Genomic DNA, 24,145 nt, shown 5'->3' with positions numbered 1-24,145 from the left:
TTAAGAGGTCTCAGTGGGTTTGACTAGCCTGGCGGACGGGGAGGACGAGGAGCACTATCGACGTTGAGAGCATCACATTATACCAATCTATCCATGTAATGTAGTTCTATGTGTCTGTTGTCAACACCTATGGGAGCTAGTGCTCAGTGTAGCCATTACCCCAAGCTCGCGGAGAACAGTTATTAACAGTGACTGAACAGCAGGAACCAATCCCTTCTTATGTTGTAAAGAAACTACAAAGAAACAGGGACACCATCCATCCACCATTTAAATAAGATTTACCAGTTACACAGCAGCCATTTGGCTCTTATGTCGTCATACTCGGGTCGGGTTTCAGGAACCCAAATGGTCACTGTGTGTGAATATGGTCAATAGAGAAATACATTTTCAACTCCAAACAGTGAACCGGCAATATGTAGGTACACAAAGGGCCAATGTGGCAGAGAGGGGGGGGGGAAAACATCCTAAAGACTGGTGGAGCAGAAAACTCCAAAATACCCCCATCATCCCCCTTCTCCCAGTCTTCAGCGCTAATGCTACCCGAGCTCTCTGGAGACACAAGGCTTAATTGCATACTGATTTGCATAATTGTGCATATTAATGTGCTTTCCTTATGAATATTCATATTTCGCCTTTGATTTTTTTTTGCCTAATTAAAAAAACGTGTGCGAGAGAGAGAGAGAGAGAGAGAGAGAGAGAGAGAGAGAGAGAGAGAGAGAGAGAGAGAGAGAGAGAGAGAGAGAGTGAGTGAGGGGGGATTGAAGGAGAGAGCAAGGGAACGAGGGATGAGAGAGAGAGAGAGGGTCTGGGCAAGATCAGCAGTCTGGCTGCCGAGGGAGAATGAGTGATGAGACTAACAGAGCGGTGCAGCACCTACACACGCTGCGACAGGAGTGATCTATGGAGCCGATGCCAGTGGCTCATGGGGAATCAGTGGAATCAGGGGAATCAGGGAGGAAGAGGGGAAGCAGGGAGGAAGAGGGGAAGCGGGGAAGAAGAGGGGAATCAGGGAGGAAGAGGGGAAGCAGGGGAATCGGGGAGGAAGAGGGGACCTAAAAAGATCAGCCTCACTCGCTCACCGTCTTGACAGGCCAGCCCTGCCGAAAAGGCCACAGCGCTAATAAAGCACGGAGGTCGCCATCAACAATACAGGAGGCTGGCGATGACCGCGGCAGCTAAATAAAGATGACAGGACACGCCGGCTGTGAAGACCACTTCATCCAGCGCTCTCCGCTTGTTGCCCGGGAGAAGTTGGACTTTAATTAAGGAGATAAAAATTCACTTTACAAGAAAGAAGATCTATGAAATCACCAGCAGTCAGTCAATGGCGGTCATCTAGCGTAGCGGGGGAATGGACATATCTGAGCTAAGGACGCAACGAGACCGATAGTGGTATCGAATATCTGGCCAATACCAGGCTACAATAGGGCCGCCCCGATTATCATTGTTTTGAGCTTCAAAGCTTCAGTAGTAATCATCAATGAATAATGGAGCTTTGTTATTCTCGCGCGCAAAGTTCAAATGTGGCGGGTAATTGAGAGCTTTAGGTTTAATGAATAAAAGTCCTTGTCTGAGAAGAACCGATTTTCAAGATTAATGTTTATTATTACTCCTTCAAGCTATTAGAAACTACTCTTTCTTCTGTGGATTTTCTCCAATAACAAAAGCCAACACAGACCACCATGTCTAATGGAAGATAGCAAAACAACTTGATGCTTGATCGCTTCCCTTTCCACACACAGAAGGGTGTTAAATTGCTCTAAATGGAGTAAAGTCAAATCAATCATTGAATGGGTTAACTTAACACTCAAGCAGCTTTGATACAACCCATCATTAACACGCATAAGCTGCCACCCTCTTCTTACTTCATCCTAAATTGACACCAATAAGGTTCAGGGTATTCAAAAATAAGTAACACATCACACACTTCCTTTTAAAAACCCACAATGCATCATCACTGTCAATAATCTGTATTGATTGGGGGATACCGCACCAACAACATGAGTTTATGACTTGACCTCATAAACCACCCCACACCATTTTCAATACAAAGCACAACCTCTTCCAACGACGCTCCATTTGGTCAGCGGGGGAGCAGGGGATAGAGAGAGAGAGCATGGCTGTGCTGTGGAAGTCTGACAGTATTGTTTCACACTTAGTGGAGTAATTAACTCAGAGGCAATTAAAACAAGGTGGAAAGATGCTGAGGTGACACTGACGCTGAGCCAGCCTATCATCTATCTACTGAGAGACAAACACCCTACCATGTCAGAGGAGAGGAGAGGGGAGGGGGAGGAGAAGATAGGAGGGGGAGAAGAGGAGAGGAATGGGGGAGGAGAAGAGGAGGGGGGAGAGGAGAGGAATGGGGGAGGAGAAGAGGAGGGGGGAGAGGAGAGAGGAGGGGGGAGAAGAGAGGAGAGGATAGGGGGAGAGGAGAGGAGGGAGGAGAAGAGAGGAGGGGGAGAGGAGAGGAGAAGAGGCGAGGGGGGGGGAGAGGATAGGGGGGAGAGGAGATGAGAGAGAAGAGAGGAGAGGAGAGGAGAGGGGGAGAAGAGAGGGGTGAGAGGAGAGGAGGGGGGAGGAGAAGAGAGGATAGGGGGAGAGGAGAAGAGGAGAGAGGAGAGGAGAAGGGGGAGAGCAGAGGATGGCATGGGTTGGGCAGGGGACATAAGATGACAGACAAACAAAACAACAGACACTATGGGCATATCAGGCCCAATGGTGAATACCGGTAATAATAATAATAATAATAATAATAATAATAATAATAATAATAATAATAATAATAATAATAATAATAATAATAATAATAATAATAATAATAATAATAATAATAATAATAGAGTGAGTATGCAATATTGTACAAATTTGGGGCTGAAAACAAATGTATTATATTCATTCCTTACGTCTATATTTTAAACCAGTACCATCAACGTTCACTTGTTGAGTCTGTTTTTGTGGAATGTGTAGCAAGGATCCATATCAGTCCTGGCTCTACCATCCAGATTGAATGTGTGTAGAGGAACGGATCATCCAGCCTGGGATCCAGATGGTCCAGTAGAACGTTCAAAGGGGGGTTCGTGAGCGCAGGAGAAATACTGACATTTGGTAATGATTTGCATGCACTGTTAAAAACTGTACGATAAAAAAAAGGACAACAACCACATAACGTCGCTATTAGAGCGAGAATTCAAACGGAGATGAACATTAATTGGTGGGGGTATACAACTCCACACATAATCAACTGGTAAATGTTTGATCATAATTCTAAGCAAAACTTTTTTTTTTATCAAATCATTTTTTTATCATAATTGTACCTTTTGCTGGTCTGTCATGATATTTGTCACACCAGCCGACACATTTGATTGTCACTTGTTAACAGACTGGAAAATATTAAAGCGGAAATGTGCGTTTCTGATACAATACGTAAATATATTAATTATGGCTAACATAACATACTTTTTTCCCTGTGGTGGATTAGTACTTTACGTTTTTTGATGAGACTGTGTTGGCTGCCCGCAAGCGATACCGTCTCTGTTTTCTATACATTTCCCATGAGCCTCTTTGCTCTGTGTGCTTTCTTTTTTAACATGCAGAGCGAATCCTTGAGTTTCTTGGTGTTCAAGGTGGCTGCATATTTGTTTTAGGGATGCTCGATATTGGCTTTTTTACCGATACCGATATTGTCCAACTCTTAATTTCCGATACCGATATCAACAGATACCGATATATGCAGGGTTTCCCCCCCCCCAAAAACAGAATAATTTCAGGTAATTAACATTACTTATTACATGGCGTTTTAACATTCGCCGAAATGCTTGATTGTGATTGGTCAATAGCCCCCGACAGCGGTGAACTATTTTTCGATAACCACCGGCGGTGATTATTGTTTTTCGCAGCTGCCCGCGATAATAATAATCACTTTATTTGGGCTGACAGAGCCACAGAACAACTGCGTCTGCATTTGATCTCGTCTTGTCGATTTTGTAAAATGAATTAGGTATATTGTTAGTAAGTTAGCCATGTAATAAGCGGGATAATGTATAGCTATACTCGGTCATCATCGCAAAATAATTTACCTTCACTGACATTTAAAACACCTCGCCGAGGCGCCTCGGTATTTTAAACTCTGTCGGTCAATTATTTTGCGACAATGATCTCGTTGTGTAATTAACACAACATTATGCATACTTTGACAATAAATAAAATAATAATTTGTTCTTACTTGCTTGGCTGGGTAAATAAAGGTTAAATAAATGTAAAAGAAATATATATATTGAAAACCGATACCGATATTTTCCGATATCACATTTTTATGCCAATATCGGCCGATAATATCGGTAGGCAGATAATATCGGACATCCCTAATTTGTTTACCAAAATGCCCCGCGTTCTGTGCTCGAAGAAACTATTGCATCTCGTCCGTTCAAGACGTACTTCTGGTATCGCGAGGAGGCTGACTGACCATCTGAGGCTGACTGACCATCTGAGGCTGACTGACCATCTGAGGCTGACTGACCATCTGAGGCTGACATGACCATCTGAGGCTGACATGACCATCTCAGGCTGACTTGACCATCTGAGGCTGACTTGACCATCTCAAGCTGACTGACCATCTCAGGCTGACTGACCATCTGAGGCTGACTGACCATCTCAGGCTGGAACAGCGAAGGCGCCGGTGGTCTCAATTTGTTTGCTCCAGAGCATTAACTCATAGAAAAGAAGGCACATTGTCGCTTTAACAATCAATAACTTTGTAATGCATCTGTACATCGTATCAAACGTTAAAATTAGTTTCATAAGCCAGTTACACATAACTGGGCAATAAAGATAGCAGAACAGGACCTTTCCTGGCTCAGCATCAGGTGGAGGTGGTACCCCATAGTTGTGTGTGCATGTGTCTTCCTCTGGCCCTTGCTCAACCGTTGTTGTAGTCAGTCAATTGTTAACTTGATAAAATAGCCTAAATAAAGTTATTCAATCCAAGAAAATTTACACTTTTATACAAATAGCCATGAAAACAAAATACATTAATAAGTAATAGTAAACGGCCTCAAGAATATAGAGCCAACCGTTACCCTACATCATGATTTCCAATTTTTAGCTTCCATCCCAGTCAGTCTTTGTCATACGGTACCTAGTGTTTGTGCCGTAACATCCTCCCGAACATTATCTCCTCAGCAGCAGACTCTCTCTCAGACCTGACAAGCGGACGGCATCTTGACGTGAAAATTGGCCCATTGATGGGAGTTGTGTGCAAATGCTCTACAAGAAAGATCACCTCAATAAACCTGATGGGGTCGCTATTAATTACAGGTCAAAATGTTTAACTTTTTTTTATTATTATTATATGTTTTTTTACTTTGAAAAGTCACAACATCTACATCGTAAGTCCAATTCACACAAAACTTGGTACAGACATCCCCTCTCAGCCTCTCTACAAATTTGCCTCAAGGACCCATAAAGACTGCCATATTAGAAAAATGTTTCTCCTCCTAAACCATAGGTCCAATTGCTACCAAATCAAAAGTTGTATATGGCTTGCTCATATCTTATTAAGTTATGAAGATATTGACCAATGATCTTCAACAGGGCGTGGCTCAGGGGGGCTAAGTGGCGCAGTGGGCAAGGCGCTCGCCACTAACGCAGGAGATGCTGGGTTCGAGCCCAGCTCTCGGCGTTGCTACCGGCTTGGCTGGTCATTCATACTAACACAATTGGCAGTATTAGGGGGTGGGAAAGCCGGTGGGTGGGGATTGGACGTTGTGGACAGCGACTCCTACAGGTCGGTTGGTGCGCCTGTACAGCAGAATCAGGAAGTATCAGGTGAAGCGTGAGAATCAGGAAGTATCAGGTGAAGCGTGAGACTCCCCCGCGTTACTCCTCGCCACTGAGAGATCGCGCTGTTCAGGTGAAACGATGCGACAGCTGCATCCTCATGTACCAGAGGGGACATGTGATGCAAGGCTTGGTCCTCACTGCAGCCGACCAGTGGGAGGCATAGTCTAGCAACGTTCGAGACAGGGGAGAATTGAAGGGAGAATTGGCGAGGCGAAATTGGGATGGGAGAAAAATAGAAAAACAAGGAGAAAAAGGTAAATTAAACAAAAAATGGCGTGGCTCAGCAGATAAGTACACCTAGGTCAACAACCATTGGGCTGATCATCACAGAACCTGCAGGATATGTCCACATAAGGACCTGAAACATACCCTGGCCTGAATGCTTCATTCAAATGCTAAAAATTGACATGGCATATCACAAATCAGACTATAAATAAAATATTGTTTGTCCAATCATTAAAAAAACATGCAGGGTATATTTCACAACACGTGTGTGTGAAATTATTTTAAAATCTTAACGATCCATCTTGGCTTGACCCCCAGGAATTGACGCTTGCGGCTAAATTTTGTGTTTAGAATCATGGCTTTGGTTTAACAACCCTTTCTGATTATTTGTTAGTTAGGTTATTACATAGTTCACTACAATTACGGTTAGTATTTTCTCCCATTAACCTGCTGCGTTCCCACCTTATTATTCTCTTCCTAAAGTAGATCTAGCCAGAAGACATGATATCAAATATTTTAGCAATTCCTGTTAAACACATTCGGGACGGGCCACGTATAAATCCGTGTTTCGAATCCATGCGTTGTGGACAGAGGCACGGATAAATCCGTGGCAAGTTGTTATTGCTTTTATTCCATTTTAATAACCTATTCAAGGTCGCCGAGCGGCATTGCAGATTTACCCTACTCTATGAATTCGACAAGGTGCAATACCGGCCAGATCATCTTAGGGGCGCTATCGCGATAATGCAGTGTGCCCTGTGGCTGAACGGATCAGTATTTTTATTTTTTTTACTTTCAATGGAGATTTCAGTTAGCAGGATTCTAGATGTGTGGCCTGTAGCTTGGATTACGTTTTGGATCGCAGATTTCACCATGCAATAAGGGGATTTATCATCAGCCAATGGACATATCGATCTACCAGATGGCGATCGATAACGGGGAAATGCTTGGGGACATCCCACCGGACCACGGTAAGATCTTTTTCACGTAAAGTACAGCCCAATCGGGCATTATTATGATACTCAACCAGGCGTTCGGCCAATGAGGCTAATGAGGCTAACGCGGTTATTGGTAATCGATAATCAGAAACGACGCCCCCCCCCCCCCCCCCCGCCCCCTTTCATGCATACATGCTTTGGGATCGTGCCGATCATATGCAGTTTGAGTTATTTCTGTAGCATCTGTAAAACGGAAATGCCATTGGATATAACGTTAGCAGCCATTAGCCCTATATCTAGCCTTCCAGAAAATATACTAGACCAAATCCCCTATAACGCTTATATTCACGGCGCTATAAAATGAGAACCTATTGATGACATTTTTTTTCTTTAAGCCATTTTGAAAGGACGGTTTATGGACTCAATTGACAATGAGAATGGACAGATAGCAATACTATAAAGTATAGATTTAGCTCTACAAACAGCCCCACGTTTGTTTACATTTCCCGGTCCTCTTGACATTCATTAGACTCATCCCATGGCCGCGATTGTGTTAATGTTAGTAAAGATCCATGTGTTGACGTTATGGTTATTTTGGCTACGGTTGGTTTTGTGTAATGCGCTCATTGCAGGCCAGTCATCGTTTCACTGGCCAGCAGCCTTCGGACTCAAGAGAATCTGGGTTTAGATTCTGGGTTAATATCTCTGTGGCGATAATCTGATAGCGAAGCTTCTTTGGCATTAGTTCCAGTCTCAAACCAGGGTACAAGAAACTCCCATCGATTGCATTGTTTGGTTGCATTGTTACTAATTGTGCCTTTAACCACGCTAACGTAGCCACCTCGCCTTCAGACTGCGGCAGACACTGGCTAGATACGTCTTTGTTCTCTGTCTGCAGACTAACGTAACATGAGTCGGATGAAGCTGCAGCGCTGCGCTGGACTACTACGGTCATTGCATTTTTTTTTTCAAATCAAAGACACAGTGGTGGAGTTGTGCAACGATTATATAGTTATAGTTTTTGCCGACATCGAGGCCCAGGAATAGAGCCATATGAAATCCGCGATCACGGAATCGCGGACGGAATCGCGGAATTGAGCAATAAAAATGGAATTACCTGTTAAACGTGGAATATTGCAGAATTTGCCATAATTTGGACTGTAATTCCGTTTTCGGGATAACGGTGGAACGTTTGGTGCAAAGCAAACATGACCGGGACGCTAAAGCGTGTTACACCGCGCGCGTCACTTCCACACTGCTTCACAACAACACAAGCGTGTAGCTGCTCCGGTATTAACAGCATCCAAAAAGCTACGAAATACCACACTAAACCCTAAATTCAGAGCAGAGCAGTATCCGAATGATTTTTATGCCTCCGGCGATAAGTTGTTTTGTAAATATTGTCAACATACTGTGATTGGACCCGCAAAAATACGTGCGATGATCATTTGGTCTCGAAAGGGGAAACACCGTGCTTCCCAAAACACTATAGATGGAAATGATAGCTTCTAGAAGTTCTAGCTAAATCTGGTGCACCCATCCATTTGTTTAATGCAAACGATTGTCATTATACACTGCCCTTTATAATCTAAATAAACTTAAATAGCTATGAAACGTTACAGTACATAGGACTATAGATGGAAATTATAGCTTCTTGCTAAATCTGGTGCACTCATCCATTTGTTTAATGCAAACGATTGTCATTATACACTGCCCTTTACAATCTAAATAAACTTAAATAGCTATGAAACGTTACAGTACATAGGACTATAGATGGAAATGATAGCTTCTTGCTAAATCTAGTGCACCCATCCATTTGTTTAATGCAAACGATTGTCATTATACACCGTCCTTTATAATCGAAATAAACTAAACTAAAGGTGCCTAAATTATGCATTACTATATTTCATCACAATATAATAGATATAGCTAGGTTACTGACGTTGTCATTGTGATAATGTCAGTAGTAGCTAGCTGTATCTATTGTTTACACTTGAAATATGTATTTTTATTTTGTCACAATATTAATTGAAAAATATTGTGTAAAATTGAACTGTGTTTCTGAGTTGCAGCACTTAAAAACATTAAAAAAGACTGTTATATCTTATTGAATTGTGGACATTTATTCATTCCCACTTATTAGACACAATTTCTGATGGTAAAATGAGCGTAAAAAGCAAAATACAGAATTCTGCAATATTAAAACGGAAAAAACGGAATTTGGGAAAAAATAAAATGGAATTTGGAAAATAATAAAACGGATTTCATATGGCTCTACCCAGGAATCGACGGAGGCAGCCGCCGTGACATTTTCTATGCGGGACAAACCTTGCACAACAGGCCAATGAAACTCATCCTGGAAAAGGACATGCATCATGGTTTTTGAAAACACTTGGGAGCGGAGCCTGGTGAGAGGATGCAGCACGGTGCTCTGTTTCTCATTACTAAAGCCATCAGTGAAATGATGGCTTGTACTAATCAACATCGTGTTTAAATGGGGCCTGGGTTAAAAATGTTTAAAAGTGAACCCATCCTTTAAGCAGTTAACTGTACCCCAGAAGCATGTTCCATCAACTTCCATGTGTAGCTAACGTTGCTAATATGCATTCTCAGTTCAATTTAATGCATGGTGCACACATGGCCTCCCATGCTACAGTTGTAAAAGGTATGGGGCTGACAAACTGTTAAGTGTAGTAAAAAGCACAAGAGAATGAGCTCTCTGGTAGCAGAGCCAAAATGGACGTCATTCATCCAGATGATAGCAAGGCTAGTGTGAATGAACCTCTAGTGAATGATACAAGGCATGACAAAATACTTTTGAGCCACAGCCAGACCCCCAGAAAAAAAATTATTCATCTTCTGAGCCACAAAGCCTCCTCACAGCTGAAAGCTTGGAAAACATCTAATTTGCTTTAAGAGGGCAGCCAGAATCCTCCCTGTGTCTTCCGACTTAAAGCTTCGGCTTTTCACATACAATTACACAGTGTAATACTAGGGACAAAATATACTCTGCTGTCCACCAACGGTAAAATAGTAACTGCAAAATATTATCTGCATGTCTGTGTGGGCAAGAGAGAGAGAGAAAGAGATTGTGTAAACTTGTAATGTTTGTTATGATCAGGGGGAAGTGGGCCTGTCGTATCCTCCGTGTGTGTGTATGTGTGTTGGGGGGGGGGGGGGGTGACGTTGCCAGAGGTCAGAGGTGACAGGGGGGGCTTGTCCTGCTCCCACCACACATACCCTGGCTCTCCGTCTCTCGTATCCAACTCCTGGACCCCCAAACACCCCTCCTCTCCTATCCTCTCCCCCAAGCTCGGGCCACTGTGGAGGAGGGGGGGGGACGCCTAATGCAATTAGCACCCCTCTGAGCACTTTTGTGTTGATGAATAGAGGTGGTCTGGTGGGCCACTAGGCCGTTCCCGCGCTGCTGGGTCCCCCAGTACACAAGCCGCCAAGGTGACGTCATATAGATGCTGCGTCTCTCGTTGTCATTTGTTCATCTATCTATCAGCTATCAATCGCTGCCCCCCCCCCCGATATGATTAAATGGGATCGTGGCATGATGACAAATTCAACCCTATAAATACAGCCGTGCAAAGCAAATCATTGCGACTATTGTTATTTGCGATAATTAGGACGACAGATCACGTTGATAAAACCAGCCGCGAAACAACAAAAAAAATTATGCGCAGCACCATTGGAGCATCCGCCTCTTCACTACCTACATGGAAAGAGTACTACTGTATGCCTGTGATAACATGATACAAGATCTACTAAGAAATTCCTGGCATGGAATTTGTGGATGTTAGCACTTTGGTGCTCCCCTGTGCTATTAGAGGGTACCTGGAGTTCTCTGAAAGTTAAATGTGACAGCTTGAAATAGTATCACATTCAAATGGGTGTCAATGACCAAGGGGCACACTTTGGGACTCGGGAGGGGGCAGAAATTAACTCCTCACTGCTAAGTAATTGCCTGCTCTAATAGAAACAAACAGAATCCTGCCTTCTGCAGCTTGCTCCCTCTATTCAGGGGAGCTCTCTCCCCACTCTCTGGCCACTCGCTCCATGCTGGGCCAGTTTAAGAGGCTGTGAGCCAGGGGGGGGTGGGGGGGGTGAGGGGCATTGTCTCGCAGGCTCAAGCCATTTCCTGCAGATCAGTGGGGGGAAGAGCCCTGGCGCTGTGTTGGGGGAGGAGTGTTTTTTACACTTCGGGGTGGGGGAGCCGTTTCAAGTCCATAAGCCCCCTTCTTTTGCCTTTGTTCCTCAGTGGCTGAGTTCTCACTCTGGGGAAACGCTGGGGAGTGTGACTCGATTTCACACGGCAGGTTGGCAGGGTGACAGGGAAGCAGAGGAACACGACTTACTAATAACATTCAGGAAGAGGGGAAATCGCTCGCTCAGAGGCTTCAGGTGTTCTGGGGGTGGGGGTGCCAGCCATTTTGGGCTTCAAAATAGCAAACGGTGAGAACCAGATTCTACAAAAATTACAAAAACTATAAAATGCATTTAATGCTGTGACTAAATATATATATATATATATATATATATATATATATATATAAAAATACTTTGACCTACTAGACGTGTGAAAACCGTGCGCGACATAAATATTATCAGGTCTTGTCAATTTCAATATACAGTCCAGATTTTTTCCCTAAGCTTCTAAAATTAAGTGTAATCCAGTTACATGGTGTTCAAAGAAGATATTTGAAAGTGGCCTAAAGCTTTAGTCCGTATGACTCATTATAACTGAATGGAGACTGGGGATTTAACAAGGGATGGGGGGGGGGGTGACTACCACACAGGCAGGCAAGGAGCAAGCTGTTGCATGTCCACAAAAGAGAACTCCCGTCAAAAGAACCAGCTCTCTGGACAGTGAATATACAAATGCTTTCCTAAAGAACCCTGCCAAGGTCAAATAAAGATATTACTTCCTGAGCAGACAAATTTCATACATTTTCATTGCCAAGATTCAGACAATTCCAACCAGCTATAAAAGATGAAAATATGCTGAATGTAGGCCATTTCCACCTGATGCATTTCTTAATATGCATGGCTCTCTTGGCATACGTTTAGTAGATTCTTATGTTGCAGTGAAGAATATGCAACTGTAGCAACAGAATACAGCCCCTTCAACAAACATAAACCAAAAACATAATGTAGCAACAGAATACAGCCTTGTCAATCAACGTCAACCACAGAAGTGATGTAGCAACAGAATACAGCAGTGTTAATAAAAATCTACCAAAAAAAAAGCAAAACCACAATAAACTGATGAAATAAACTAAATAAACAATACTACTTTTAGCGGGACAAGAATATTACTCTATAATATATGGCGGTAATACCCAGAGGTTTAGGCTAATTCAGTAGCTAAACAGTAAAGTAATGTCGGGGCATCCCTATAATGTGTGTAGGTTCTGGGTTGAAGGGGAATCTTACCTGACCCACAGATTGACTGAGCGAGCGTCGACGCCAGTGTCGTTTGTCTGTTCTTCCCGTTGGGAACTGGAGGTGCGAACATCTACAAGAGAAGGGAAACAGTAACAAAATGTAGGATGGCACACTTCACACAACACAATCACACCAACAACAAGTGAGATCACATACTTTAGTCTTTTTTCTGTTTCTTTCATGTGATTCATATGACGTGTGTTTTGTTATTTTATTTGCGAGATTCCACTATGGAAAAACACAGCCTAAAAGTATATATACCTATATTTCTATATATTAAAAAAAAACATTTTCACAGTTGAAACCCTATAACCTAGTGTAGATCTTCTAAGAAGTTGTGGGACAGACACATAGGCTACGGTGTGGTTTAATGTCTAATCACTGGTGGTGACATGAACGTAACCCTAACCTCGCTGCGCCAACCTTTTCCTAATCTGGGTCAGTTCAACCACCACATCATGCAATGCCAACCCTGGTGACGTCAACACCAACATTCAGGATGTATCCGATTAGCGTGGCTTGGTTTGGATTCCATTTTTTTAAGTGATTCGTTTTGTAGACCTGTGTTTTTTAGGGGGTTTATACTTCCTGTGTAAATATCTGAAACATGTTTTAATTCATCAAGGATATCCCGAATACAAATGGAACTCAAATTCTTATCATATGAGGAATCTCTCGCATAGAAATGAACAGGGCTACATTAACAGAACTAACAAAAGCCGTGAGATTATCCATTCCATACCCAAACAATCCATTTAAATTAATTTCTATTCCCTGATCTTACACATCATAAAGCTTCAATGACGCAAGCAATGCAGTAAATACCATAATCAACTGTAAAGAAACCCCGCGGGACGATCGGTTGACAAACGTTTCCTTCATTAGGATTCATGCTCCAGAATTACCTTTTTGTCCCCAATAAATAACACGTATCCATATAGTAATTATCCACAACAGATTATTGACTCTTGCCCGGCTATTGTTTATTCAGAGAGAAGAAAACATTATGGTATAGCCTGTCCTCTGCTCCATCGGGCCCATGATATCAGTGCACTCAACAAAAATGGCTCCAAAACAAGCTAACACAGGTAAATAAAAGCCAGGCAGTGGATAAAACTCAAAACCACTCCAGAGAGTCTGGAGAAATACTAGAGAAGCATCTCAGTGATAATCAGCCATCAAATTAGGTTTGTTTTGAAAAAAGCAGAGCAGAATAAAAATAAATAAATAAAAACCTACAGACCACACATATCAAAGAAATGCATCTCCCTAGAATAAATCAAAAATTGAGTTCAGCTCAAAACGTGTATCAGAATCTAGATTGTGGGTGGAAATTTGGTTCTGGAACTCAAGTGTTTGCCCACGATCTGCTGTCACAACATTACTTCTGTAGCCTGTCTCTTTTTTTGATAAAGCCTTGTGTAATTTGGGTGAACAATAGTGATGAATGTTTTTTAACAGTGAGAGACAATTTCCCAGTAGTAGGAGGTGCCTGCTGTGGAATGAATGTACAGGACAGGAAGGAAGTGTTTCTTTAAACCTATATTTTACCCACATGCTTTGATCTATTTCAAATAGGACACCAATAAAGGCAAAAAGCTACTCCTACTGAGCAGGAGGCGAAGCATGCAAAATATATAGGGTGGCCATGTCTATTGTTGAAACAAAATAAAATAGAACTGAAACGAAACCCACTACTAGACCAACTATATGCCGCCTTCACCCAGTAACCCCCACCCACCTCAAGATTCAGACCGCTACCCGACTGCCACTCACACCACTACACAACTTTCTCTCTCTCTCCTTCCGACTGCCACCCACACCTCTACCCTACTCTGTCCCTTCTGACTGCCACCCGCACCCCTACCTGACTGTCCCTTCTGATTGCCACCCGCACCTCACTGTCCCTTCTGACTGCCACCCGCACCCCTACCTGACTGTCCCTTCTGACTGCCACCCGCACCTCACTGTCCCTTCTGACTGCCACCGCACCCCTACCCGACTGTCCCTTCTGACTGCCACCCGCACCCCTACCTCACTGTTCCTTCTGACTGCCACCTGCACCTCACTGTCCCTTCTGACTGCCACCCACACCTCACTGTCCCTTCTGACTGCCACCCGCACCTCACTGTCCCTTCTGACTGCCACCCGCACCTCACTGTCCCTTCTGACTGCCACCCGCACCTCACGGTCCCTTCTGACTGCCACCCGCACCTCACTGTCCCTTCTGACTGCCACCCGCACCTCACTGTCCCGTAGGGTTGGGTATCGAGAACCGGTTCCAAGTACCACATTTTAAAAGAACTGTGCATTCCATAAGAAACTCTACAGCATATTTTTGCCACGCTCCCCATACAAGTTAACTGCATTGAGCATTTTGCCACGTTGTAAAAAGTTGCAAATGCAATCAACTGCCAGGACCTGTTACTGGGACCTAGTGTTACACCACTGGTCACGTCAGCAAAGCATGGACCATGGCTGACCACAGCAAATGTGTGTAAATTTGGCTGAGCTTCACAAAAAATAAAAAGATACCTTCATGAGGTTGACAATTTACTGATTATAGCCTATGCTAAGAATAAAGGTAGGCACATTTTTGTTCTTACTATAATTTTTCCCCCTCCTCCATAAGTATTCGGAACCGAGATTAGATAAGAACCGCATTCGATAAGCAGAATTGGAACCGTTAAAATCTAAACGATACCCAACCCTCCTGTCCCGCCAACTACCACCCACACCCCTACTCCACTCTCTCCCCTCCCTCCCAATACACTGACTCAGCCCTACCCCACTCCCTCCCAATACACTGACTCACCCCTACCCCAGTCTCTCCCCTCCCTCAATACTCACCCCTGTCCCACTCTCCCAACACCCCACTCTCTCGCCTCCCTCCCAGTACTCACACCCCCACCCCACTCTCTCCCCTCCCTCCCAGTACTCACACCACTACCCCACCCTCTCGCCTCTCCCCTCCCTCCCAGTACTCACACCCCTACCCCACTCTCTCCCCTCCCTCCCAGTACACTCACACCACTACCCCACTCTCCCAATACACTCACATCCCTAACCCACTCTCTCCCCTCCCTCACAGTACACTCACACCCCTACCCCACTCTCTCCCCTCCCTCCCAGTACACTCACACCACTACCCCACTCTCTCCCCCCCCTCCCTCCCAGTACACTCACACCCCTAACCCACTCTCTCCCCTCCCTCCCACTCCCAGTACACTCACATCCCTAACCCACTCTCTTACCGCACTGAAATCCAGGAGGTCGTTGAGTTCCTTGTCTGTTCCCACTGCAGCCATTCTTTGCTGCTTCTGCTCGTTCATGCCCCTCAGTCTCTAATAAACCCTATGAGAGAGATTTGCAGATACTGACTTTTAATGGCACCAGACTAAAACTAATACAAAAAAACACACATTAAATGTGGCTCTAAAAAAAGGGGGGGGGGAGAAATTGCACAATTTAGAACTACCACTGTTTTGTTACGTCACTTAAGAACCAATGAACATTAAGATGACAATGTGAGCTAGTTTTTCCAACACCTATTTAAAAAATTAAAATCAGCTATGAACACTTGGCTATGTCAGCCTCGTAAAACCATATTTTCCAAAAATAACAATTTTGTGTCTGGCTGTTCAATTCGAAGTTAGAATAGCATATCCATTTAAGTTGCTGTGTGAACATCAACAATAATTATTTTTACTGCTCAGCCTGAACATAATTATTATCATGCTGCAGACACATAGAAACCAAACTGTAAACGTACTTTGAAAATACACAACATAAAACTATTGACTATGAAAATAAAACTATTGACTATGAAAATAAAACTATTGACTCCTTTGGGCACATCTACTGAGAAATGCTAATTTCACTCAAGAGTCTCAGACACTGCTTTTCCATCCAGCAGAAAAAGCTGCTGACATGTAGTGATGAATATGCTGCCTTAGTGCCTTTAAGTCACATCACTACCAAGTAATCACTTGGAATGTGTCCCTCTTCACGTAGCCCTAGCAAATCACACAAGCATGCGGTGATCATTCATACCCTACATGAAAGAGAGTGTAATACATTTACAATTACAGACATAATTGGGACTATTGTTAGCCCAAGGAAACAGGGGGTGAAAGGCAGAGTTAATGGCTGTATGCAAACATGTCATTACCAAATTACCATATGTCAACTCAGAAGGAACCTTGTCAAATGACACAGCGAGCATGAATACTGGATTTACCCTGTGTTTTGCATTCCAACGGAAGCCCGAGGCACCTCTGAGATGCTGAACAGTGGCTTTGCCCGCCTCACAGAGAGAACTGACGCTGATGGGAGTGAGGAGAGGAAAAGAGGCACCCAGACACCAACAGGTGGTGTGCTGCTTTAAAAGGGCTCTTTTGTAATCTAGCAAAAGTGCGTTTTGTTGTTGTAATCTAAGAACCTATGAAGGGCTTAAAACAAATCTCGTTTTAAGATAAAGTAAACACAAAGAAGTAAGGGTGATTCAGATGACCACAGAAGGTATCTTCTGACTTGAGCATCCCCTTAGATATAATACTTAGAAGATGACAAAAGACAAAAAGGCACGAGAGGCCTAAAATCTGGTTTTCTACATGTATGAAAATCACACTGTGCCATTTCAGGAGAGGCCAACAGGGGTAGTTTAGCTTTAGCGAATGAAACCTAGCTGAAGTAATCTAACCTTGAGACAAGGAAAGGGACTGAGCAAACACAAAACATAGCCACAAATGTAAATATGCAAAGGCACAAGCCTTACATTGTCTTTCAAACACTTTGGATAAAGTGGCCAATAAAAGGAAAATAAAACAGGCTTAACAAACCAGTCAAATTTAGCTACCGTTCTAGAATATTTGGACTATCTGACAGGGCAGAGTGTAGAGTATAGAGTATACTATAGCTTATAGTGACAAAATGGCATCTTGGGCTACTGTTGGTTGGATCAATACTTGGAGGAAGCAGATTAGGGGTCTTTGTCACCCCATACAAGGCAGAGAAGGCAGGTCATCTTCCATAAATTAGGTTCTACCTCCAGAGGAGAAACAAACTGGTGGGCTCAAGAGATGCTTTTCAATTAAACTTCACAATTCACACAATTCAGTTCATAATGCAAATCAAACAAGCATGCATCTAAAACCATGCATGTCTGTCTATAGCAAAAACAACAACAACAAGAATGTAACCATGCTCTTCAAACACAAGTCATGGGTCACATCAACTTGACCTTATATCTATCTAACAAACCTGTAATTACTAGTGTAGCAACGTGCTGACAATAAAGACTTAAAAATTTACAAGCACAGTTCAATTCTTAGGGGGAGGGGGTGGCTTAGATTCATGTGTGATATATACCCATCATAAAATATAACAGTAGTTAAATAAATTACAATGTAATGAGTTTCTTCAATTGTTATTAGTGGGAATAACAATCTGGAGTATATGAAAAGAAAATCAACAGTTGGTTCACCAAACACACAAGTGGCTTCGAACCTAGCTCAACTGACAAAGGTAAATTGACTCAAAACACTTTTCCAAATGTGCCCAACTCGTTGTTTATTGTGCCCATTAAAAAAAACATTTCACTTTGTGTCCAAGAGTTAATGAATGTCAACATCTAGCCTACGCCAGGGTGTAAACATACCTAGATGATCTAGCCAGAGGCTAAATCCAGGCCATGGGCTAATGCTGACAACTAACCCATTCAAAAAGGACTTCAGTGTTAAAACTACTATTCTGAAATTAATTTTAAACAGGGACCTAACCAAACCAGACCTAACCATATCTCTTACTCTTGAAAAGGCATCATGTGTAAGAACAAATGATGAGGGATGACACATCCATGGCAGTGCTTCACACTTAGCCAACAATTGGTATTTTCCTTTCAAATTTCAGGGTTCAAGTTGTGCATTATGAGGGAGTTCAGCAGAGGAGATGGTGGGGGGGGGGGGCATCAGGAATTTCCTGCCAAATGTGCAATAAAATAAGTAAGTCTAGCCTGTGGACCAGTCACTTCCATAAAGGCACGTTTAAAGGGCTCCCGAGGGGTATTTAAAAAAAAAGACAAAAGTTAGTTTCTCCTTGTTCTGTGATGGGGAAAAGAAATGTAGCCTACAGGCTGAAAGTTTAAAATCCTCATCAACAATAACTGAGCCCTAAAAGATTTCACACTTGCATAAATTGACGAGATAGCTGAGGGAATTGTGAAGACACAAAAGGCAAAATCAAAATCAAAGTGAGGCTTGTTATGGGGAGCTAACATTTATAGTGGAGACTTTTTTAGGAACAAAGGAGTAATTTGCTGGTCGGTGCGGAGACCATCACACAGTGGGCACCTCAAACCAGACACAAAACTTACATCCCCCGCTTTAACCACACATTCCCAAAACGTTTCTAAATCGCAAAGGGGGTCACAATTAATCCTAATAAAAACGTAACCACATGCATGCACGTATCTCCAAGACATAGTAAAAATAAATAGGTTACCTTTCCTCTTCAAATGTCTGGTATCCAACAGTAAAAAGAAAGAAAGGCAAGAGACTCGCAGGGGAAAAAACATAAAACTTCAAGAGAATTTCGACCTCAGTGCGTGAAACGCATTGGATCACCGTGGATGTCTTCCTTCTTTCGCTCTGCTAAATCTGCTTTTCATACAGCGCCCCACGTGTGTGCTACAAGGTAACAAGTCTGTGTACAAACAACACTATTATAGTTACTAATCTCGCGTCTTCCTTTTCGTTGTTACAATTGAGATGATTTCATTCTTCTAGTAGACATCTTCACAACCACCTCCGTCCACATTGTCAGACGCAACGACGTATCCCTCCGCGGTAAAGTGAGGGCCTCAAAGCCAGCGGTGTCCGATTTCAAACGCCTCGGAGAGACATGCGGACAGAGGGAAAATATGCTTTGAATAACGGCAAAGATTAAAATCGATGTAATAGTCCGATATGTATTCTCGGTGTTCCCTGTTCGCACTACACTCCTCAATATCAAAGAGCTCTTGTGTACTATGCCGTCCAGCGGAAGGTTATTCTAAGAAAGTTAGCTGCGATTACACAGCAGCTTGACGAGATGGAACGATAAATCCAAAGGAGCAAGGCCAATGGAAAAGCACGCATACTTTAGTGGCAGATGTGAGAGCCAGTGAATGATCGCAAATGCAAGTTCGACCCTCCCCTTTTTTGACGCTTGCTTTCCCTGTGTGCACAAGGAGGCTGGCTGAGGGGGGCTTCACTATACCCTCTGACATCATTTTATAGCTTTGGTTGGTGTGACCGCCTTGTGTTTTTATGATACGTGTGCCCAACACAAGGCTGTGCGAGGATTATTATCTTATTACTACACAACTGTAGTCTACTCTGAATTATATTTAAAATGTGTTTAAATGATGATTGTAATGTAAGTCAATGTCAACAGTTTTTGGCAATGAAAGGACTTGTATTCAGATTTGTATCATATAAATACATGGGCCTGTAACTGTAAGGCCACAGGTTCTTGTTTAATTAATACGTAGATGATAATGTATGAAAAAGCTCAATTGTATATTATGCTGTATTGTATTATGAATTGATTATGAGTATGTATTGTTATTTTTAATTTGTCTGTATGACTAACTGTATTTGTATGGACCCCAGAATAGCACTGCTGTGGCTAATGGGGATCCAAATAAACTTAAACTGTTACAGGTATTTTCAAATAACATATACACTTTATTCAGATCCTCTGCTGTTAGTTATGTGACATAGATCATATATATATGTAGTAGTAATAATAATAATAACACAGAAGCAGAGGCGATGAGTCAAGACTCAAACACACTATTGCATTCCTATTCCCAAACATATAAATGATAGACTACAATTGGTTTAACTAATATATTTAGTTGTGCTTTAAATATATTGGAAGGTCTGATTGAGCAAATAGAAAAGTCGGTCTTCTCAATTTCTTTAAAACTTTTAAAGTCCAATAGGATTATCATGGTACAAAATGAATATCCAATGGGCAATACGATCCAATCGGATCCAACTGGAATGAAAGAAATATTTTATTTGTATAGTCATTTGAATTAAAATATATATCTTTTAAAATCCTTTAAGATTCTATTGGGTAAATGTGACATCCTAAAGGACTTTTTGTCCATGCATGCTTGAGTTGTTGTGTTTCGTACCAAAGCAAGAAAACAAATGGTGCAACATTTCAAACATCACAAATCATGTTATCACAGTTACAAAAAAAATTGTTTCCAACAGCCACATTTATATAGCTTTGACATCTGATGTGATATTTTTAGAAGCTTTCAGGACTCATAACAGGGAATCATAACATGCTTGAGACCAGTATCTCTGGGGTTCCCTAACCCAGCCAGCCTAATGTTCTCCTTAAAACGCCCTGTTGAATAAGACATACATTACTGTAAATTAATTGAAATGATTGCACAATACACTACAGTATATTGTGTCTTATTATAAATCGTCATTGAGTCGATGTTTCAGTGCAACCACGTGTATTTCAATTTGGCAACGAGCGCATAGCGTTTGCAGGGGGGGGGGGGGTAAAATAAAAAATAAAAAGAACAAAAAAAAAAGTCCAGAACCATAAAACCAAGGTATCCCCAGTAACTGTTCCTGCTCCACAGCAGAGCGGAGAGGAGGGAAATGAGAGAGTATGGGATCACAGAGTAGAGGATCATAACAGAGAGCATGAATGTGGGGGGAGGGGAGAGAGAGGAAGAGGCTGCAGCGAGGGAGAGGGAGAGAAAGAGAGACTACCAGTTAGGGAGGGCATACTTGATGATCATTAGTTGTACTGCCAATAATATTGCCAGGCTACTGTCATGTGCTTGGAGGGGGGGGGGGGGGGGATATATTAACCATAGCATTAAATGATGGTACACTTTGCACTGGAATAACTTTGTGCCATTACCCATTATAAAACATTTATATATTCTGTCTTTTTATTCATAAATTCACTTCTCTACATGATTTGGCTGACTTGAAGTAACATAACTACTTGGCCAATAGAAAATCCTATGTGGGTCTCAGACGGCTATATCTTTGTTAACCAGAAGGCAAACTTTGTCGATAAGGAATGGAGGTAGGGAAACCATTCTGATTCCTGTCTACTCTAACAAGTCAAATAAAATGAAAACAACAATGTAAAATTGGGGGGAAATGGCTAGCTTGAAAATCATTGTTAGAATAATCTTAATCAGGGTGTTGTGTACACACATCACAGTTACATTTAAATGAAACATCAACACAGAAGAAGAATACTTATGAGGGGCCTAAGCCTACCCAATCTTCTCTTAATTAAACTTTTTTTTATTCTGATCTTAGAATTTGTGAAGCACTTTGTTGCTTGAATGTATTGAAAAGGTGTGAATAAATATTTACTTACTATATCAATGGGTATAGCAACCACTGTACCAGCAAAACTCATCCAAGCCACCAAGTAACAAGAACATATAGACTTTTGCCTCTGCTGGTGTAAATGAAAGAATAACTGCAATAAATGCTAATTCTGTATAACTACGGTGCATTATCATAAACCATTTTCCAATCAGTCTGTCTATTCTGAGAGGTTACTGAGAGGGGAGAGGGATCGGCTGTCAATAACATGTAAGTAAATAATCAGATGGGAGTCCCTTGGGTGTAGAAAAAGCCTCAGCACAGAACATTAATTAGTCTCGTGGACCATCTTTGGAATGTGATGGGGTTACTGCTTGGAACAAACACACATATGGCCCATAAATACCTTTACAAACACCACACACACACGCGCGCGCACACACACACACACACGCACCAGCGTGTGCACACACAGACACACACACACACACACTGAGTAACAAAAAAAAGGGGGGGGGGCAGCGATGGCATCAGAGAATATATCACAGCTATCAAAGAAAGGGAATCTTGAAGGTATTTATCTGACACCTTTTTGGAATCCTTCCAGTAAGGGATGTATTAATCAGAAGATTAGATTCTAGCAGATGGAAACATCTGTTTGGGGGAAAATGAATTTCTAGAAGAAAAAGAGGAAAAATGTGTCCCACTCTCTTTTTCCAGTAGACGTTAGGCCTTGAGTAAGAATAGTGCTGTTGTCAGTATTAGCAATGAGGCTTGTAAGCCCTCCAAGTAGTTTGTAGTAACAGCTGGGTCTGACATGGAGAGCATGTACAAGGGCAGCCAGACTGAAAGGAGGGAGGGGGCGGCAAAGGAAGAAAAAAAAAAAAATCGAGTTTCGTCGACGAAAGGAACATGGAAAGCCAGTGAATGGTAAAGCAGAGTTCGATGGCACATTTTAGGTTCGATGGCGAAAAAGGGAATTGAGGGACGAAATTGACTGTTTGGCGACGTGCGTCCCCCCGCCACTTGGACATCAGTAGTGTTTATACTAGCTACAGCACGTGTCTTGCACACCACAATTTGGTTAAAGTGAGATTTTGTATCAAGCTGAGCACGGCAGGGAGTTTAGTATTGTTAGTATTGTCATTCAACTGTTGCAGAAAGACCCTTGGTGCCAAAAGCCCATGCTGAGAGGTAGAGAGGCCCATGTGTAGCTTGTTTGTTTGTTTAATTGTCGAAAATACAAAATTAAGATGGGAAAATGGGGGGGGGGGGGGGGGATGTAAAGGATATGAAAGCAGAACAGATGTACATGTTAATACAAGGCCGCTACCCACATGGGCTATGGGTACCCTGCCACATGGTAACCTTAAAACTCACAGCTTCATTATCCAGGAACGAACACAAAAAAAAAAAAAAACACGTCACCCGATAATCTCAAAATACACTGACAGTACAATGGACAGTCTATGAAAACTATGGAGAGAGGGAGGCCACACATATGCCCCCATTGCTTTCCTTCAAGCCATTCCCCAAGCTTCATATCTGTAATTAACGACAGATGCACATGGAAAATTAGCATATGTTTGGCACATTGGTGCTAATCGGTCATATACTTGTGCATATTAATGAAATATTTATCTGTGTACATATCCTTAGAATCACATAAATTCACACAAGTAATAACAGTGTACTAATGTGTACTAATTATTTAATCCTACATGTTGGCTAGCCCAACCCCCACAATCAATGTTTTTATTAGACTGCACAGAGGGCAAAAAGGGATGGGGATGCAGCATTATATTATGTTCATTGCACAACAAGGATGCATTATGCAATATTCTCTTCCCTGGAACAGATAGGGTTGTACACCTACAGCAAACATCTCCTGTAGTCTCATGGTTGGGTTTCATGGGAGCTACCTGTCTCAGTATTCTCTATATTTCATACATATTGAGCCCTCCGTGTCATCCTGTTTCGTCTATAGTAAGCTATGTCATGCAAGCCAAACCACATCACCTGGTTATATCACATAGACACAAGCACATAAACGCACACATACGCACACACACACACACACACACACACACACACACACACACACACACACACACACACACACACACACACACACACACACACACACACACACATACATACACACATACGCGTGCATAGACATATATACACACACACACACACACAGCTCAGCGGTGAGGCAAGCTGCTCACCTCCTTCCATATTGAGTCCCCTCACAACCAATTGCCTGTAATGGTAGAGGCTTAGGTTTTGGGTGGGGGAAGGGCAGAGGTGCGTTATGTT

At 42.5% G+C, this 24,145-nt stretch overlaps 1 protein-coding gene across 4 annotated transcripts in view; it reads right to left on the bottom strand.

Annotated features, from left to right (window-relative positions):
* The window catches only part of tcf3b (transcription factor 3b), a 56,633-nt gene extending 37,230 nt beyond the window's left edge, over positions 1-19,403 (bottom strand). For 2 of the 4 annotated variants that reach the window (XM_084308873.1, XM_084308874.1), the window contains exons 1-3: positions 18,960-19,403; positions 15,713-15,812; positions 12,447-12,528 (exon numbers count right to left, since the gene is read on the bottom strand). In XM_084308873.1, coding sequence (XP_084164999.1) covers positions 12,447-12,528; positions 15,713-15,790 — 160 coding nt within the window. In that variant the 5' untranslated portion in view covers positions 15,791-15,812; positions 18,960-19,403. The remainder of the gene's footprint in view (positions 1-12,446; positions 12,529-15,712; positions 15,813-18,959) is intronic. The other 2 variants (XM_084308875.1, XM_084308876.1) reach the window with 2 other exon arrangements.
* Positions 19,404-24,145: the final 4,742 nt, after the last annotated feature.

The sequence above is a fragment of the Notolepis coatsorum genome (genome assembly GCF_963971535.1).
Source record: "Notolepis coatsorum genome assembly, chromosome: 2".
NCBI lineage: Eukaryota > Metazoa > Chordata > Actinopteri > Aulopiformes > Paralepididae > Notolepis > Notolepis coatsorum.
The sequence above is the reverse complement of the archived record's forward strand: the minus strand, read 5'-3'. Positions and strand labels throughout refer to the sequence as shown.